At 55.2% G+C, this 14890-nt stretch overlaps 1 protein-coding gene across 2 annotated transcripts in view; it reads left to right on the top strand.

Moving 5' to 3' along the window:
- Positions 1-14890, top strand: part of SH3PXD2B (SH3 and PX domains 2B) — a 60552-nt gene that overhangs the window by 22179 nt on the left and 23483 nt on the right. For both annotated transcript variants that reach the window (XM_009091539.4, XM_030229284.2), the window contains exons 3-5: positions 2806-2881; positions 9927-10003; positions 14286-14377. In XM_009091539.4, the coding sequence (XP_009089787.2) occupies positions 2806-2881; positions 9927-10003; positions 14286-14377 (245 nt within the window). The remainder of the gene's footprint in view (positions 1-2805; positions 2882-9926; positions 10004-14285; positions 14378-14890) is intronic.

Raw genomic sequence — 14890 nt, 5'->3', positions numbered from 1 at the left:
TGGGAGGGAGGCAGGGATTGGGGCAGCTCTCTCCTGCTGGAGCACACAGGAGCAGTGTGGTTTGAGGCTGAGCCTCTGCCAGCCAAGCAGAGCAAATCCCGCAATCCCAGGGTGGATTGTGACCACAGAGGGTCACTGGTGCCACAGGGACAGCTCTGGAATGTCCCCAGGGAGGAGACCCCATGCCCTCTGTGGTCTCTGCTCCCTGAGCAGGGAAGAAGTTCTCTTTCAGAAGTTCTTCCCTTTGTTCAGGTGGAGCTTCCTGGGCATCAGCTCCTGCCCGTTCCTCTGGTCTCATTCCACAAAAGCTCTTGCTGAGGAGCAGCTCCTGCCCTGCAGTGGAGATCAGAGCAGCAGCAGAGCTTGGCACACCCTGCTGGCCCTTGGCCTTTGGGCAGGGATTTCTCCAGGCTGTTCCCAGCTGGGCCTCGGGGTCTCTGCTGCTCACAGTGACCCGAGATGTGTCACAAAGTCCCTTGGTCCGGCCCAAGAAGGAGGCAGAGCTCTTCATTTCTCTGTCTCAAGGTTGTTTGTTGTTTCTTTTCTGTAAAGTTCTTTCCTCTGACCTGCTGAGGTCTGCTCAGCAAGACAGACAGAGGACTCTGCCTGCCCTGGGGCTGTGTTATCTCTTTATACTAAAAACTGCTTGTGCCATATTTACCATTTCCAATACCAGTCAGCTATGTTAGACAGTGAGCTTCTACTCTAAACCCATCCAAAAGTGCCACCATCACAGCAGAAGGTGGAGGACAAGGAGAGGAAGAAGGAGGAGAAAGGCTGGACTTGCCCAGATTCCTCCATCTTGCCTCTTGAACCCCCATTCTGAAAACCCCAAAATCTATTTTTCACCCTGTGATAAATTCACTGTTGTTCTATTTAAATTTTTGTGGCTTGTAGTCCTTCATACAAGGTTGGGAATTGTTTTTTCCAAGGGCTAGATCAAAGGCCCAGGGGTCTGGGGCTCTGTGCCAAGGGCTCTGAGACCCCTGGGCAGGGGCTGGAGTCCTCCAGGGCAGCCAGAGGAATTTCCTGGGTTCTGACCTACTCTAAACCAATCCAGAAGTGCCACCATCACAGCAGGAGGCTGAGCAGAAGGAGGAGAAAGGCTGGACTTGCCCAGATTCCTCCATCTTGCCCCCTGAACCCCCATTCTAAAAACCCTAAAATCTATTTTTTTCACCCTGTGATAAATTCACTCTCCTTCTACTCAAACTGTCGAGGCTTGCAGATCCTCACCTAAGGTTGGTAATTTGCTCCATGGGTCACAATCAAACCCACAGGGGGCTTGGGCTCTGTGCCAGGGTCTCTGAGCCCCCTGGCAGGGTTCTGGCAGTGCAGGCCAGCCAGAGGGATGTCCTGAATTCCAGCAGCTGGGAAGTGACATGTCCTGCTTGCAGCACACCTGGGCTGTGCCCTGCAGCAGCCAGGTCCCTGGGGTCACCCTGTGTGCATGCTGTAATCCCCCTGGCACTGCAGCACTGCTCCTTTCTGGGCACAGCCCTCTGCCTGCCAGCCGTGCTGCTGGGCAGGGACATTGCCCTCTGCTAATTGCTCTAATTAGGAGATTGTCTTAGGGCTTTCCTGTCCATGAAGCAGCTCTCTGCCAGCCTGCTGGTTCAAAGCTGCTTTTCCAAGGCTGCCATCCCTGGGGGGGGTTATCCTGGTTTGTTTTTCCTGTATTTCCCTGTTGGTGGGGACAGGGAGTTCTCACAGTCTGCCTCACTCCAGACATTCCTGGGTAAGGAAAACAGCCAACTGATAAGATTAGTTGGTGGTGGAGATAAATGTGGGTAAATGTGCCCTGTGCTGGTGTGGGAAGCCCGGGCTGGGTCCCCCATGGGGGTTTCTGTGTTCCAGGGAAGCTGGGATCCCTCTCCCTGCTGCAAAGGGGTCAGTACAGAGTGGGACACAACAGCTTCCTTCTCATAACAGACACCACAATTCTTCAAACTGCATCCACTCCAGCCTTTTTCTTTCTCCTTCTCTGTCACAAACACTTAAAAATTATCTTGGAAGGGGAGAAACAATAGATTATTGTTGCTGGGTTGTTTTTTTCCCTTCATTTTTCTCCCTGAGCTGGCTGGGTGCAGTGCTGAGAGCAGGACTTGGCCCCTCTGTGCTCCCCTGTGTTTGCTGTCTGGCTGCATCTCTGCTCCCTGTCTGCCCCTCTCCCTGGGAGCCTGGCTGGCCCCTCTGGGATGGGATGTCAGCAGCCCTGTCTGGGGCTTGGAGGGCAGCCCTTGCTGCCAAGAGGGGCTGTGGCAGTGCCCCCGTGGCTCCCTCCTGCCTCCCACAGCTGCAGACCACCCTCTGTGCCTGTCCCTGTGTCCCTCCCCAGCGTTTGTGGGGTTCCTGCCCTGCCACCCTTTCCCCATCCCTTTCCCAGAGCTGGAGCTGCTTTCCCTGGCTTTCCTTGGCAGAGCAGTGGGACAGCCTGTGCTGCATCCCCATCCTGCAGGTGTAGCTGCTGCCAGTGCAGAGGGCTGGTTGGACTTCCCAGGTGCTCAGGACACTCGCTGGGCAGGTTGTCTGCAGAGCTTCCATAAATGGGAGTTCTTTGGGCAGGGAGCTCCAACAGACACAGCCAGACCCATTTCAGTACCCTGGGAGCTGCAGAAATCCTGGCAGATTTCAGATCCAAGCCCTGGGGAAACCAAAGCAGGGTTTGCATCTCCCTCCTCCTCCTCCCAAAGGAGGGCTGTGGGATGTCCCTGGTGTGCTCTGTCTCTCTCCTGGGCAGGGTGGCTTTGTGTCCTGCCAGTGCATCCCTGCCTTTCCTCACCTCTCCTGCATTTCCTCTCCCAGATGCAGATGCTGGACAAGTTCCCCATGGAAGGAGGCCAGAAGGACCCCAAGCAGAGGATCATCCCCTTCCTGCCAGGTAGGACAGGGGTCCCAGCAGGATCCCGGCTGGATTTGGCACGGCAGGAGCTCCTTCCCAGCCTGTGGGACTGGGAGCACACACAGATTTTAGCTCTCTGCTGCTGCACCAGCTGAGCACCACAGAGTTCTTGGCTGCAGTGTGTCCTTTGGAAGCCCTGGGTTTGTCAGCAGTGTGCCCAGTGGGTGTTAAAGCCCCCAGGATTCCTCTGAACCCCCAGAAGTGTAGAGTGGAAGCCCAAGAACCCCACAGGCACAGGGCTGAGGCTCCCCAAAACTGCTCCCACGCTGCTTTCCCTGTCCTGTGCAGCTCCAGGGGACATCAGAGAGGAGGGAAGAGCAGTGGGATTCAGGCTGATGGACAGCCTTGGCTTCCTGCCCGGCTCTTTGGGGGCACTGCTCAAAGCCAGGAGCTCTGTGCCATGCCCAGCCCCAGTGCTTTTATGCCCAGGGACCAGATGTGATAATCCCTGGCACTTTGTGGGGTGGGGGATTGCTGCTGGGGTGGGGAAGAGCCCTAATGTGCCTTGGGAAAAGAAGCAACCTGTGGGGAGTCTCTGTGGCCACAGAGTTGTCTTCAGCCCCACCCCTGAGCAGCTAATGAGGATATTTAGGAATGTCACAGCACCATAATCACTTCCAGTGGCTGTCAGGTCTGTTTAGTGCAGCCCTTTGTGCTGTGCTCTGCCTCCTGGCTCTTCTGGAAACATAAAGGCCTTTGTGGGCTTTGCTTTGCTCTGAGTGCTGTGGGGAAAAAATAGAAAATAATTTCCACCCCTTTCTGAGCAACAGAATCTGGTCTGGGTTTCTGATTCTGGCTTGTCCTGGCGTTGTAACATCAGCAAAAGCAAAGCTCAGCAGCAAAGCTCACCTGGGGTTAGGGCAGCAAAGCTCACCTGGGGTTAGGGCAGCAAAGCTCTTGCTGTACAAGTGCTCCTGCCAGCAGGGAGAGGTGGAAGCCAAATTGGCAACGGGCATCACTTGGAAAAATTGGATTTGTGCTTTGGCCGTGCTGCACTTGCAGAAAATTCCCACCAAAACTCTGCTGTTTTTGGGAGGGAGGCCTGGTCAGAGCTCTGCTGCTCACAGTCACCAGCATTTGTTCCTCCCTGGTGTTGGAATGGTTTCCCTTTGCTCGGAAACATGTACTGGGATTTCCACTGTGGGAAAAAAGGGGGTGGAAATTGCTGGAAAAGAAAGGCTGGGCCAGCTCCAGACCCTGTGCTTGGGGAAGGTTTCTGGGCTGGGAATTGTGGTGCCCTTGCCCTGCAGGCTGCTGGGGCAGTCAGGAGCTGCTGGCTGGCCCTGGAGCAGCTCAGAGAGCCACAGCCTCCCCAGGGACAGAGTGGGAAGAGGATTTCACCTGGGGGTGAGGAAGGCTCCTTCAGGATTTGCTGGCTGCCCTGGAGCCCAGTTCCTTTCTGGAATCTTTTCCCAGTTTGGGATGACAAGAAGTTTTGTCCCAGCTGAGCCCTGGGTTTGTCTCCCTCAGCCCAGGTGAGCCTGGGACTGCTGTTCTGCACAGATGTGGTTCTGTCTCCCCACACTTGCTGGGGTTTTGATTTTGTGCAGCTTCTGGGAATCCTGGAGTTTGTTCCCAGTCCCATTTGGTGCAGCTGAATTTCATTAGCAGGGAGCTCTGGCTGCTGTGGTTTGCTGCCAGCCCTGTGCCTGCTGGGCAGCCCTTGCAGAGCAGCCCCAGCCCTGGGGCCACTGCAGCTCTCCCAAATGCCTCCTGCAGCTCAGCAAACCCCAGAGTGTGCCAGGCTGGGGTCCTGGAATGGGGAACAGCTCCAGGACTGCCCCACATCCCACACCCAGCCCACAGCAACCCTGCTGGCTTTGTACTCAGGGACTGCTTTCAGGATTTGACTTTTTATGGGAAATTTCTGGAGGCTCTGGCCTCTCTGAGCAGGTCTTTGATGCTGTCAGGAGGGGCTTTGGGAAGTGCAAAAATCCTTCAGCCCACTGAGCTCTTGTGGAGCCACAGAGCTGGGTGCTCCAAAGCAGAGCAGCTGCTCTGGAGCTTTGGGGCCAGGGCTGGAGCTCTGAGCTTTGGGGCCAGGGCTGGAGCTCTGAGCTTTGGGACCAGAGCTCTGAGCTTTGGGGCCAGGGCTGGAGCTCTGAGCTTTAGGACCAGAGCTCTGAGCTTTGGGGCCAGGGCTGGAGCTTTGGGGCCAGGCCTTGAGCTTTGGGGTCAGGGCTGGAGCTCTGAGCTTTGGGACCAGAGCTCTAAACTTTGGGACCAGAGCTCTGAGCTTTGGGGCCAGGGCTTGTCCCTCTCTGGGTGTTGGCACCACCTTCATCCCGCAGCAGAGCCTGGTGGGGTTTGGATTTTCCTGGCAGTGCTCCTGCCCTGTGCCTGAAAAGCTCTTGAGGGGAATTTGAAGTGCTTTTTGAGCTCTCTTAGCTGGCCTTGAGCCCCTGGCAGAGCTTTCCTGTGGTGCTGGAGCAGCTGTGGCAGCACCCAGCCCGTGGCTGGCACCAGCTGTGGCCCTGGCAGGGCTCTGGGGCAGCTGCAGAGGGGCAGAGCCCTGCTGGTGCCCAGCTGGGACATCCCCACCGGGGTCCCACCCTGCCCAGGGCAGATGGAGAGCCCAGGAAAGAAAGAAAGAAAGAAAGAAAGAAAGAGGGAGCAGAGCAAACAAATGAGCTCAGCTGGGGAGGGCTGTGCCAGATCCTTCAGGAAACAGCTTTTCTGAGGAACGTGGAGCTTTCCAAGCTCCTGCAGCCCCAGGGGCCTGGAGCAGCTCCTGGCCAGTTCTCCTGCCTGGCTGGAAACGTGAGCCCCAGCAAGGAGGGGTTGCCTGAGGCTGAGCTCACTCTGGCTGTAAAATTGCTTTTTAGGAAGGGTTAGCAGTGAAGCCCTGAGCGAAGGGAGCAGGACCAAGGGGGTTTGGGGGGGTTGTTTGGAAAAGCAGGATTAGCTTTCTGCTCCCTCCCCAGCCCACCAGCCTGTTGGCTGTGGGCATCAGTGCCCCCCACAAATTGGGGTTTTTCTGAGGGTGCTTTAGCAGTGAGGGAACCTCATCCATTTTCCAGCTCTGGTGCCTGGCTTTGCTCAGTCCTGTGGGCTGGAGCTGTTGGTTTGTGCTCTGATGAGATGGGATCTCTGCTGCAGCAGGTTGGGAGGGCAGGCTGAGCCCTGCACACCCCACCTCCCACGCCTGACCCCCATCCCAGGAATAGCAGGCTGCTCCAGGGGCTGGGATTAATTACAGGTACATTCAGGGCTGCCTTTTCTCTGAAGTGAGCTTGGAACCCGTGCTGGGGGAGGTCTGGATGTGATTTGGAAGGTGCAGAGCAGGGAATTCTTTCCGAGGCCGTGGGCAGGGGGCAGGGGGGGATCTCCTTCAGGGCAGAGCAGGAGGCACAGCTGCTTTTCCACTCCTGGAGCCCTGCTTGGCTCACAGCTGGGCTGCCCAGGGGGATGTGTGTGTGTGTTTGGGGTTCTCAGCTTGCTGCACATCCAGCCCTTGGCTCCACAGTTTTGCTACTTGAGGTCCCTCTGCCTGATTTTTGGGGTTTTTTTTTGGTTTGGTTTTTTTTTTCCCCAGCTCCCAGTACAGCTCCAGCTCTGCCTGGAGAATTCCCCCAGGAGGGAACAATTTGCAGAGCCCTGTGTCCCTGGTTCTGTGTGTTTGGAGAGATTAACCCCTCCTGTGGCCTGCCTGCTCTGGCTCACACTGCTGGAGACCCAAATTCCTTCCCAGCCTTTCCCCCAAGGCTCCTGACACTGCTCAGTCCCAAGGAAAGCCTGAGGCACTGGGGGCCTGGCTGCATTTTTTTCCAGCCCCCCACTTCGGCAGCTGCTCCATCAATTTTTGCTCTGGCTCAATCAGATAAAGCAAATCAGCCTTGATTACCCACAGAGGAGTTTGGCTCTTCCACTCCTGGGGAGCAGATCCTTTCTGGCACCAGAGGAATTTTCATGGCCAGACAGAATCCCTTCAGTAGAGATTTTTTTTTTTCCTTTGTAGGGATTAACAGATTTTTAAAGTCCAGAAAAAGCAGGCAGCACATCCTGGAGCGTGGGTGCCTGCACAGCCAGGGCAGCCATCGTGTGTTAGAGCCTTATCTCAGCTGTCTTTTTCCAAAATCAACTTGTTTGACACATTCCTGGCTGATAAATTCTCTCAGCTTTGTTTGTTTGTGCAAAGGACAGTGCATTTGCAGGGTATTTTTAGTGTATTTTAGCCCACTTCCTGCTGGAGGGAATTCCTGGTGCCAGCAGGATGGAGCCTCCCTGCTCATTGCTCATTGCTCATGCATAACGTTATCTATGTAAATAAGAAAATCTAATTATCTCTGAGTCCTGGCATTGTGACAGGAGAGAGAAGCTGGGCAAATGGAGCCTGCAGCAGCTCTGACCTCTGATGGCAGCTGGTGGAAACCCCATCACCAGCAGAGCTGCCCCCTTCACCTCTCTTGTCCTTGGTGTTCCCCATCCTGAGGCAGGAGCAGCGCTGGGATGGGGAAAATGGGTTTGGAATCGTGGAGCCATGGGATGGTTTGGGTTGGAAGGGACCTTAAAGGTCACCTCAGCCCCCCCTGCCATGGCAGGGCACCTCCACTGGCCCAGGGTGCTCCAAGCCCTGTCCAGCCTGGCCTTGGGCACTGCCAGGACCTGCCTGAGGATCCTTACAGCTTCTGGGAGCAGACAGAAGAGCACCAGGCAGAGGGAGCTGGGAATGAGGAGCTGGGAGCCATTCCCTGGAGCTGCAGCATTGTTCAGGTGCTCTCTGCACCCCTCAGCCTCCTGTGCTCCCCTTGGGCTCTGTTGTCTTGGGCCGTGGGAAAAGCCCCACTGGAGAGAGATTCCCACTGGAATTTCTGCTGAAATTCCTGCCTAAATTCCCAGCTTTAGGTCTGGAAACCTGCCCAGGGCCATGCTGCAGGTTGCCCACCTCTCCCTTCCAGGAGGGAGGTGGTTTCCTGCTCTCTCCTGCCTGTCAGCTCAAGGGCTTCTCTTGCTGGGTTTGGCAGCACTGAAGGGGCTGCAATTCTGTGAATTAGGCTTTTTGGTTAAAATCAGCTTTTTGTTAGAAAATAAGCTTCCTTGTTGAAAAATACCAGATCTAGAGCAAATGGAGAGAGGAGCTGGATTTCCTGCTGGCTCACATGCTCCATGCCTGGGCTAATTTAAGATCACTTGTGATGAATTTATTCCCCCAAACTGTATCCTTTTTATTATTACTCACTAGCATATGTTTGTTAAACATTTCAATATTCCCACACCCAGAGCTTATTATTTCAGCCATTTGTAAGCTCCCCACCCAGCAGTGATTTCACTCTGGCAGACCTAGAACCAGAGCAGCCATTCCTTCCCTCTGCCAGCAGAACTGCTGGGACCCATTCATCTTTCCAGCAATCACCATTCAGACAGAGCCCTCAGCAGCAAACACACTGGGATTGCTGCTGCAAAGGCAGAACTTGATCATTCTCTTGTCAGATGGGAAATCATTGCTCAGGGCGATGAGTGGAGCTCCAGCCTGGGTGCTGCTCCCAGTCTTCCCAGGTTATTCACCCTCAAAACAGGAGAAGATGGAATGGAGAGGGTTTTGTTCTCACTCTGTCACAAAGGCTGCTCACTCAGAGTGAGTGCACTGCAGGGCACAGCATTCCCACCATCAGTGTCCCAGCCCTGCTGCCAAGGGCCCAGAAATGAGGAGCAATCCCGGGCTGAGCTGCCTGACCCCCTCCCTTCCCCTGCAGGGCAAGGCTGGAGCTGCCTCTGGGTGGATTCAGTCCTGTTCCAGAGCATTAACTGAGCCTGCCAGGAGATTTGGCTCCTCCAGAAGGTTCTTGCTCGTGCTCTTTGTGAGCTGAAGTTGGCTTGGCTTTAGTTCAGCTCTGCTTCAAAAATGCACTGGCAGCTTGCACGAGTCACCCGTGATGCAGCTCCTGGCCAAGTCAGGGAGAGGCACAGGGGGTGACCCAGCCCTGGATTGCAAGCTGGGATAAATCACCCAGCCTGCAGTTAGGATTCTGATCAATGACTCAGCCCTGGGTTTAAAATTGCCAGAATCATGTGACCATTTTCCTGTGCCCTGCTCTTAGTAGCATCCAGCCCCTGGCTTCAGTGATTCCAGGGGGAAAGGGACAAAGGGACAAAGCCGTGGTGTGGCTCCCCAAGGGCTTTTTCCCTGCTCTCATGTGGTTTGCAAGGGTGGAGTGAGGGGAGTTTGGGTTCAGGGATGGGATTGGAAACCCAAGCAGGCACAGAAAAGACTTTCCTGTGGTATTGGAACTGCCAGGAGGAACTTGAGGGAACTTCCTTGCCAGTCACCCCCCCCAAACCTCAGTTTTGCAGGTGGTGGTGTCACAGAGCAGTGCCAGTTCCTGGAGCTTTGGGAAGTGCTCTGAAATCCTGCCAGCACCAACCCTTTTGATCAGGGATCAGTTTCGCTCTCTGCTAATGGCTTTTGTCTCCTTAAAGCAGAGAAGCTGTTCTCTGAGGGAGCAGCTTGAAGCATTTAGGACTCATTAGGCTTCAAAGGCAAGGGGCCTGTACCATAACCAGAGGGGAGGAAACGGAGTGGCAAGAGGATCTCCTTAATGGAGAACAAAAATAAACCCCAGACAGGAAGGAGAATTCTATAGGTCTGACTCAGAGCTGCAGCCACTGTGGCTTCCAGGAGCTGCCCAGGGAAAAACCCTCTGCCTTGGCTGCTGCCCACCCTGGACCTGGACACCCTGGACAATGGGACAAGGGATGTCCTGGATGTCCTGCAGCGTTTGCCTGGGATTTTGCCCAGCCCAGACTTGCAGAGATGTGCTCTGGTGGGGCTGCTCCTCCTCCTTGGTGAGAGACCAGGGGATGCAGTTTGCTGGGAGCTGTTTCCTCTTCTCTCCCCTGGCGTGTCCCTGCCCATGGAACTGTGCCTGATTCTGGTGAGGGGTTCAATCCATATCAGAAATGGCCTTTTCTTGGGTATGGTGCTTTTGGGAACAAGAGGGGGTGTGGGGAAAAGGTTCTGAGAGAGTGGTCCCAAAGAGTGCTGAGCTGACCTGCCCCTGTGTCCCTCTCTCCTCTCGTGTTCCAGGGAAGATCCTCTTCCGCCGGAGCCACATCCGCGACGTGGCGGTGAAACGGCTGATCCCCATCGATGAGTACTGCAAGGTGAGGGGGCTCCCAGCTCACAGAAACACACAGGATCACAGACAATCACACACAGGATCACTCACAGATTCACACACAGATTCACAGAATCACTCACAGATTCACAGAATCACCAGGTTGGACAAGACCTTTGAGATCATCGAGTCCAACCCAGCCCCAACAGCTCACCCAAACCCTGGCACCCTGTGCCACATCCAGGCTTTGTTAAACTCACCCAGGGATGGGGACTCCACCACCTCCCTGGGCAGCCATTCCGAAACTTTATCACCCTTTCTGTAAAAAACCTTTTCCTAATATCCAACCTGTATTTCCCTTGGCACAGCTGGAGGCTGTGAGCTCTGGTTGTGTCAGTGCTGCTGGAGACAGAGCCCAGCCCCAGCTGAGCACAGGCACCTTTCAGGAGCTGTGAGAGGGATGAGGGCACCCCTGAGTCTCCTTTTCTCCAGGCTGAGCACACCAAGCTCCCTATCCTTGGACACCCACCAAGGACAATCCCAGCTTGGCCCAGCTCCATCCTGATGGACTGACAGCATCTCCTGGTGTGCCAGTGCTGCCCTGATGCCTTCAGAGGCTGCCTGGAGCAGAGGCTGGGCAGAGTTACAGCAATAAATAGGTTTTTATGGAAATCCCTTCACAGGGCACACCTTGGGCAGTGCCAGAGCCCGGCCCTGGCTCCACCCCAGATGGACTCCTGGCCATGAGTTCTCCCCCTTGGATAGGTTTGGCTCCATTTCCATGCTGGGGTTCAGTGTCCAGTCCCAGCTCCAGGGGATGCAGTCCCACCCTCCCAGGTTGCTCTCCTCCATTCCCTGCTGTTTGCACTCTTTGGGCTGAAGCTGCAGCGGTGTCCTTGGTGCTGGGGCTGGACAAGGATTGTTCTGTGGGACTGAGCTGGGAGGAGACCTTGCTGACACTTTCTAGGGAGTTCAGAGTTATTCACCAAGGCAGAGTCTGGGAAATAGCAAAGCTCAAAGTGAAGGCATGAAGAGCACGGGGAGAGTGTGGCTCAGCCCCTGCTGTCAGTCCCTTTTTGGATTAAAACCCACCCATGGTTTAGCTTTTCTCTCCTCGTGCTTCATGCTGGGGGTTTGGAGGCCTGGCCTTGCAGGGGCAGAGGTGCCCAGCCCCACTCCAGTTTGCACCTTTCTGCTGGGCTTTGCCTCCCTCCTGCCCCTTCTCCAGCTGCAAAGCAGAACCAGCTCTGGAGGGGCTGGACAGGACCTGGCTGTGTCCATCACCACAGGGTGCAGTGAAATGGTTCCGTGCAGGACTTGGTTTGAAGGACTCAGCTCCTCAGAGCCTTTCCTTCCCATCTTTTGGGAAAAGGCCTCCTGTTTGATGTGTCAGACAGCACCTGAGGCTGTGGGATGGCAGGGTGGCTCCAAACTGGGATGCAGACTCCAGTTACTGGTTACAAAACCAGGGTAAGATGACTTGTACCTCAGAAAATTATTGGAACAGAGAGGAGGCTGAGACAATTTGCTCCATACTCTTGAAAGATATAAAACTGGGCTGAAGTGTAAGGGAAATTATGATTTTAGGGCAGATTTTTTTTGGCAGGGAAACAAAATTCTGAAGTCCACGATGAACTATTTTCACACAAATCCAGTGTGTCAGGTCTCATCATGTCAAAATCATGCTTTAGTGCTTGCAGCAGCCATGGTAGGACTGGCACCTCCAAAATCCAGTCTGAATCTTGATGGAGATTTATGCCAAGCCTGTAAAACCCACGGGAGGAGATAAGGAAATGGTAAAATCCCCATGCCATCCCTTGGGTGAGGGAGCTGTGGCAGTGCCTCTGCGTGGTGGGGGGAGGCTGTGGGGTTTGGGGCTCAGCCAGGCCCCTGGCAGGGAGGAATTACAGCTCCAGGGATGGAGATGGGCTGGGAAATGCATCCTGACAGCTCTGCAGAGGGGCTGCAGGTGAGAATCCCTGCAGGCCAGGAGGGCAGGTGAGGGCAGAGTGCTGGAGGTGTGGTACAAGGTGTGCTCTGAGCTGTCCTGGGGGAAGCTGATGGTGCTTGGCCACTGAGCTGTGTCCCTGCACAGACAGACACAGCCATAAATTCCATTTTGGGGAAGAAAACGTCCCTCAGTGATGAAATGCTGCAGCTGCCTCTTTCAGAGCAATGCCATTAGTGGCATAAAATATAATGAAGCCATTTGACTTCACAAGAGGAAGGTAATGGCTGATGTTCCATGACCCACTCAGGGAGCTGTGCTCTCCTCCTCCCGTTAATGCATCACCCAGGAGCCCCCAGCTCTCCCTCCTGGCCTTGAGCTGCTGCTCCTTACCCGGAAAGCAGCTGGGCTGAGGTGCCTGTGGGGCTGAGCAGGGGCTGCAGAGATGGAAAATGAGCCAGGGATTAGCAGGAGGAAGCTGTGAGGAGGTTTTTCTTTATTGCCATCTCCTCTGGGGGAAGTTGGGTGTTTTCAATCCCTGGGAGAGCCCTGCAAAGAGGATGGGTGAGATTTGGGGTGGAAGCAGGGGCAGGGGGGGAGCCACTGCTTTCACAGGGCTCTGTTCCAACTCCTGTTGTGCTGGAAAATGTGGCAATTTAGGGTAAAGTGCAGGAAAAACAGTGAAGGAATCAGAGCAAACTGGTAAGAGCAGTGACTTGCTAAATGAGACTTCAGACAGCCGTGGGATTGGCAAGGAGAGGGAGCAGAGGCTGAAATGTCTTCCCATTGCTCCAGTTTATTCTCTGTGGCCTTTCTTGTGGTGTGGGATCTGCCTTCCTCCTGTCTGAGGGATTTTGGGAAAGTGTCAGAGGGGGATTGATGAAGGAGTGGTGATGCTCTACCCCAAAGAGTCTGGGTGGCCCACTGGGAATATTGCTGCCCTGAGAAAGACAAGGAAATCCTTCCTCACTGCCTGCAAAATGGATTTTAATCCAGCAAGGATCCCCTGTCTTTGGTCCTTTCTCCTCAGGCCTGCAGGAAGGATGGGAGAGGTGACTTTGCTGTGGCTCCAACACCAAAGCTGTGTCCTGCTTTGGCTGGCAGGGCCAGAGGTGGGACAGACATCAGGCTGCTTGTGCCTCTGATGTGATGGCCACAGTGGGGACAGTGGGGTGGCCTGCTTGGCTCAGCAGAGCCAGCTCTAGGTGGGTTTCCTTCCAGAAGTGCTGGGACATGAGCTGTAGGCTCTTGTGTCTCCTCCTTCCAGCCCAGGGTGTTCTCTGGGATCATCCCCTCCTTCTCCAGGCCAGAAAATCCCAGGGATTTTGGCAAGGGGAAATCACTTAGATCATGGGGTGCTGGAGCTGGGGGGTGGGACCACATGGGAATGGCATCCCTGCAAAACCTGATATTTGAATAGCCCTTCCCTGGGCCCAGAAGCCGTGGAGGGAGTGGTTTTCTCTCTGCTGTGTCTCACATGATCCTGTTCAGTCTGGCCCATGATTAGTGGTCTGACAGTCTGCTGTGCTGGCACTGCTGCTCAGTGGCTGGAAGGGCTTTGGGGCCAGCACTTGGGGCAGTAAGGAGCCACATCTGATCTCTGTGGTCACCCCGAGGCTCTGCAGCTGTGGTTTTGTCTCCAGGAGAGAAATGAGGGGAGGTTTGCTTTGCCCACGCTGCTGTCACGGGACTGCTGGGACAGCAGAGGGGAGGGGGAATTGTACAGAAAACTGGTTATAAATCTGCTCCAGCTCAGCCTGCAGCTCTGCTCCCTGAGCTTAAATATTCCCTTTTTCCACTGCTCTCCCAGCCAGGCCCTCTCACCCTGCAGGTCCCACTGCTGAAGCTTTTTTACAACAGATTCCTTGAAGGGAAAGAAGCAGAGGGAATTTTACATCTCTTGCTGTTCCACAGCAGCACAGCAGCCTCCCAGCCCTGGTGTCTGTGCTCTTGCCTCCCTTGCTTCTCTCCCTGCCCCTTCCCAAGCTGCCATTGCCCAGGGGAGCATTTTTAGGCTGTGCTGGGGTGGCACTGAGAGTCTGCCACGTGTGAAGTGCCCAGCCTTTGCCAGGGAGCTGGGAGGCTGCACGGGCACCCTGGGGCTCCCAGCCTCTGGCACAGCTCTGCCCAGAAGGCTGGAGGTGGCTGAGCAGGGCCTGGGCAGTCTCTGCTTGCTCTGCTTTGGTCTGACTGCAGCAGGGTGTGGGGCTGGGTGGGACAGGGGCTCTCTGGCTCTGCTCTGGTTCCCCCAGCCTGTGCTGGGAACCCCTGGGGTGGCACTGCTGTCCCAGGTCCCTGCACTGCCAGGAGTGCTCCCTGGGCTCCTTGCACGGTTTGGGTGCTGCCAGCAGCAGTGTGTGTGTGTGTGTTTGCTCCCCAGGCTCTGATCCAGCTGCCCCCCTACATCTCCCAGTGTGAGGAGGTGCTGCAGTTCTTCGAGACACGGCCCGACGACCTGAGCCCCCCCAAAGAGTGAGTGGGTGGGTGTGCCACTGCTGGGGGGCACCAACTGGGGGGGGCAAACTGGGATGGGGGGGGACAAACTGGGATGGTGGTGAGACACAAACTGGGATGGTGGTGAGACACAAACTGGGATGGTGGTGAGACACAAACTGGGATGGTGGTGAGACACAAACTGGGATGGTGGTGAGACATAAACTGGGATGGTGGAGAGATACAAACTGGGATGGTGAAAGACACAAACTGGGATGTGATAAGATACAAACTGGGATGGTGGTGAGATACAAACTGGGATGGTGGTGAGACACAAACTGGGATGGTGGTGAGACACAAACTGGGATGGTGAAAGACACAAACTGGGATGTGATAAGATACAAACTGGGATGGTGAAAGACACAAACTGGGATGTGGTGAGACACAAAGTGCCTTGGGCTTGCTGATGTCCAGCACTCTGGTGTTCATGAGCCATTCCCTTGCGAGTCACAGATCTGGGATTTGGCTACTTTGGTGCAGAGGCTCTGCAGC

The sequence above is a fragment of the Serinus canaria genome, chromosome 13 (genome assembly GCF_022539315.1).
Source record: "Serinus canaria isolate serCan28SL12 chromosome 13, serCan2020, whole genome shotgun sequence".
In the NCBI taxonomy this organism is placed as follows: Eukaryota; Metazoa; Chordata; class Aves; order Passeriformes; family Fringillidae; genus Serinus; species Serinus canaria.
Note: the sequence above shows the minus strand (reverse complement) of the source record. Positions and strands in the feature narration are given on the sequence as shown.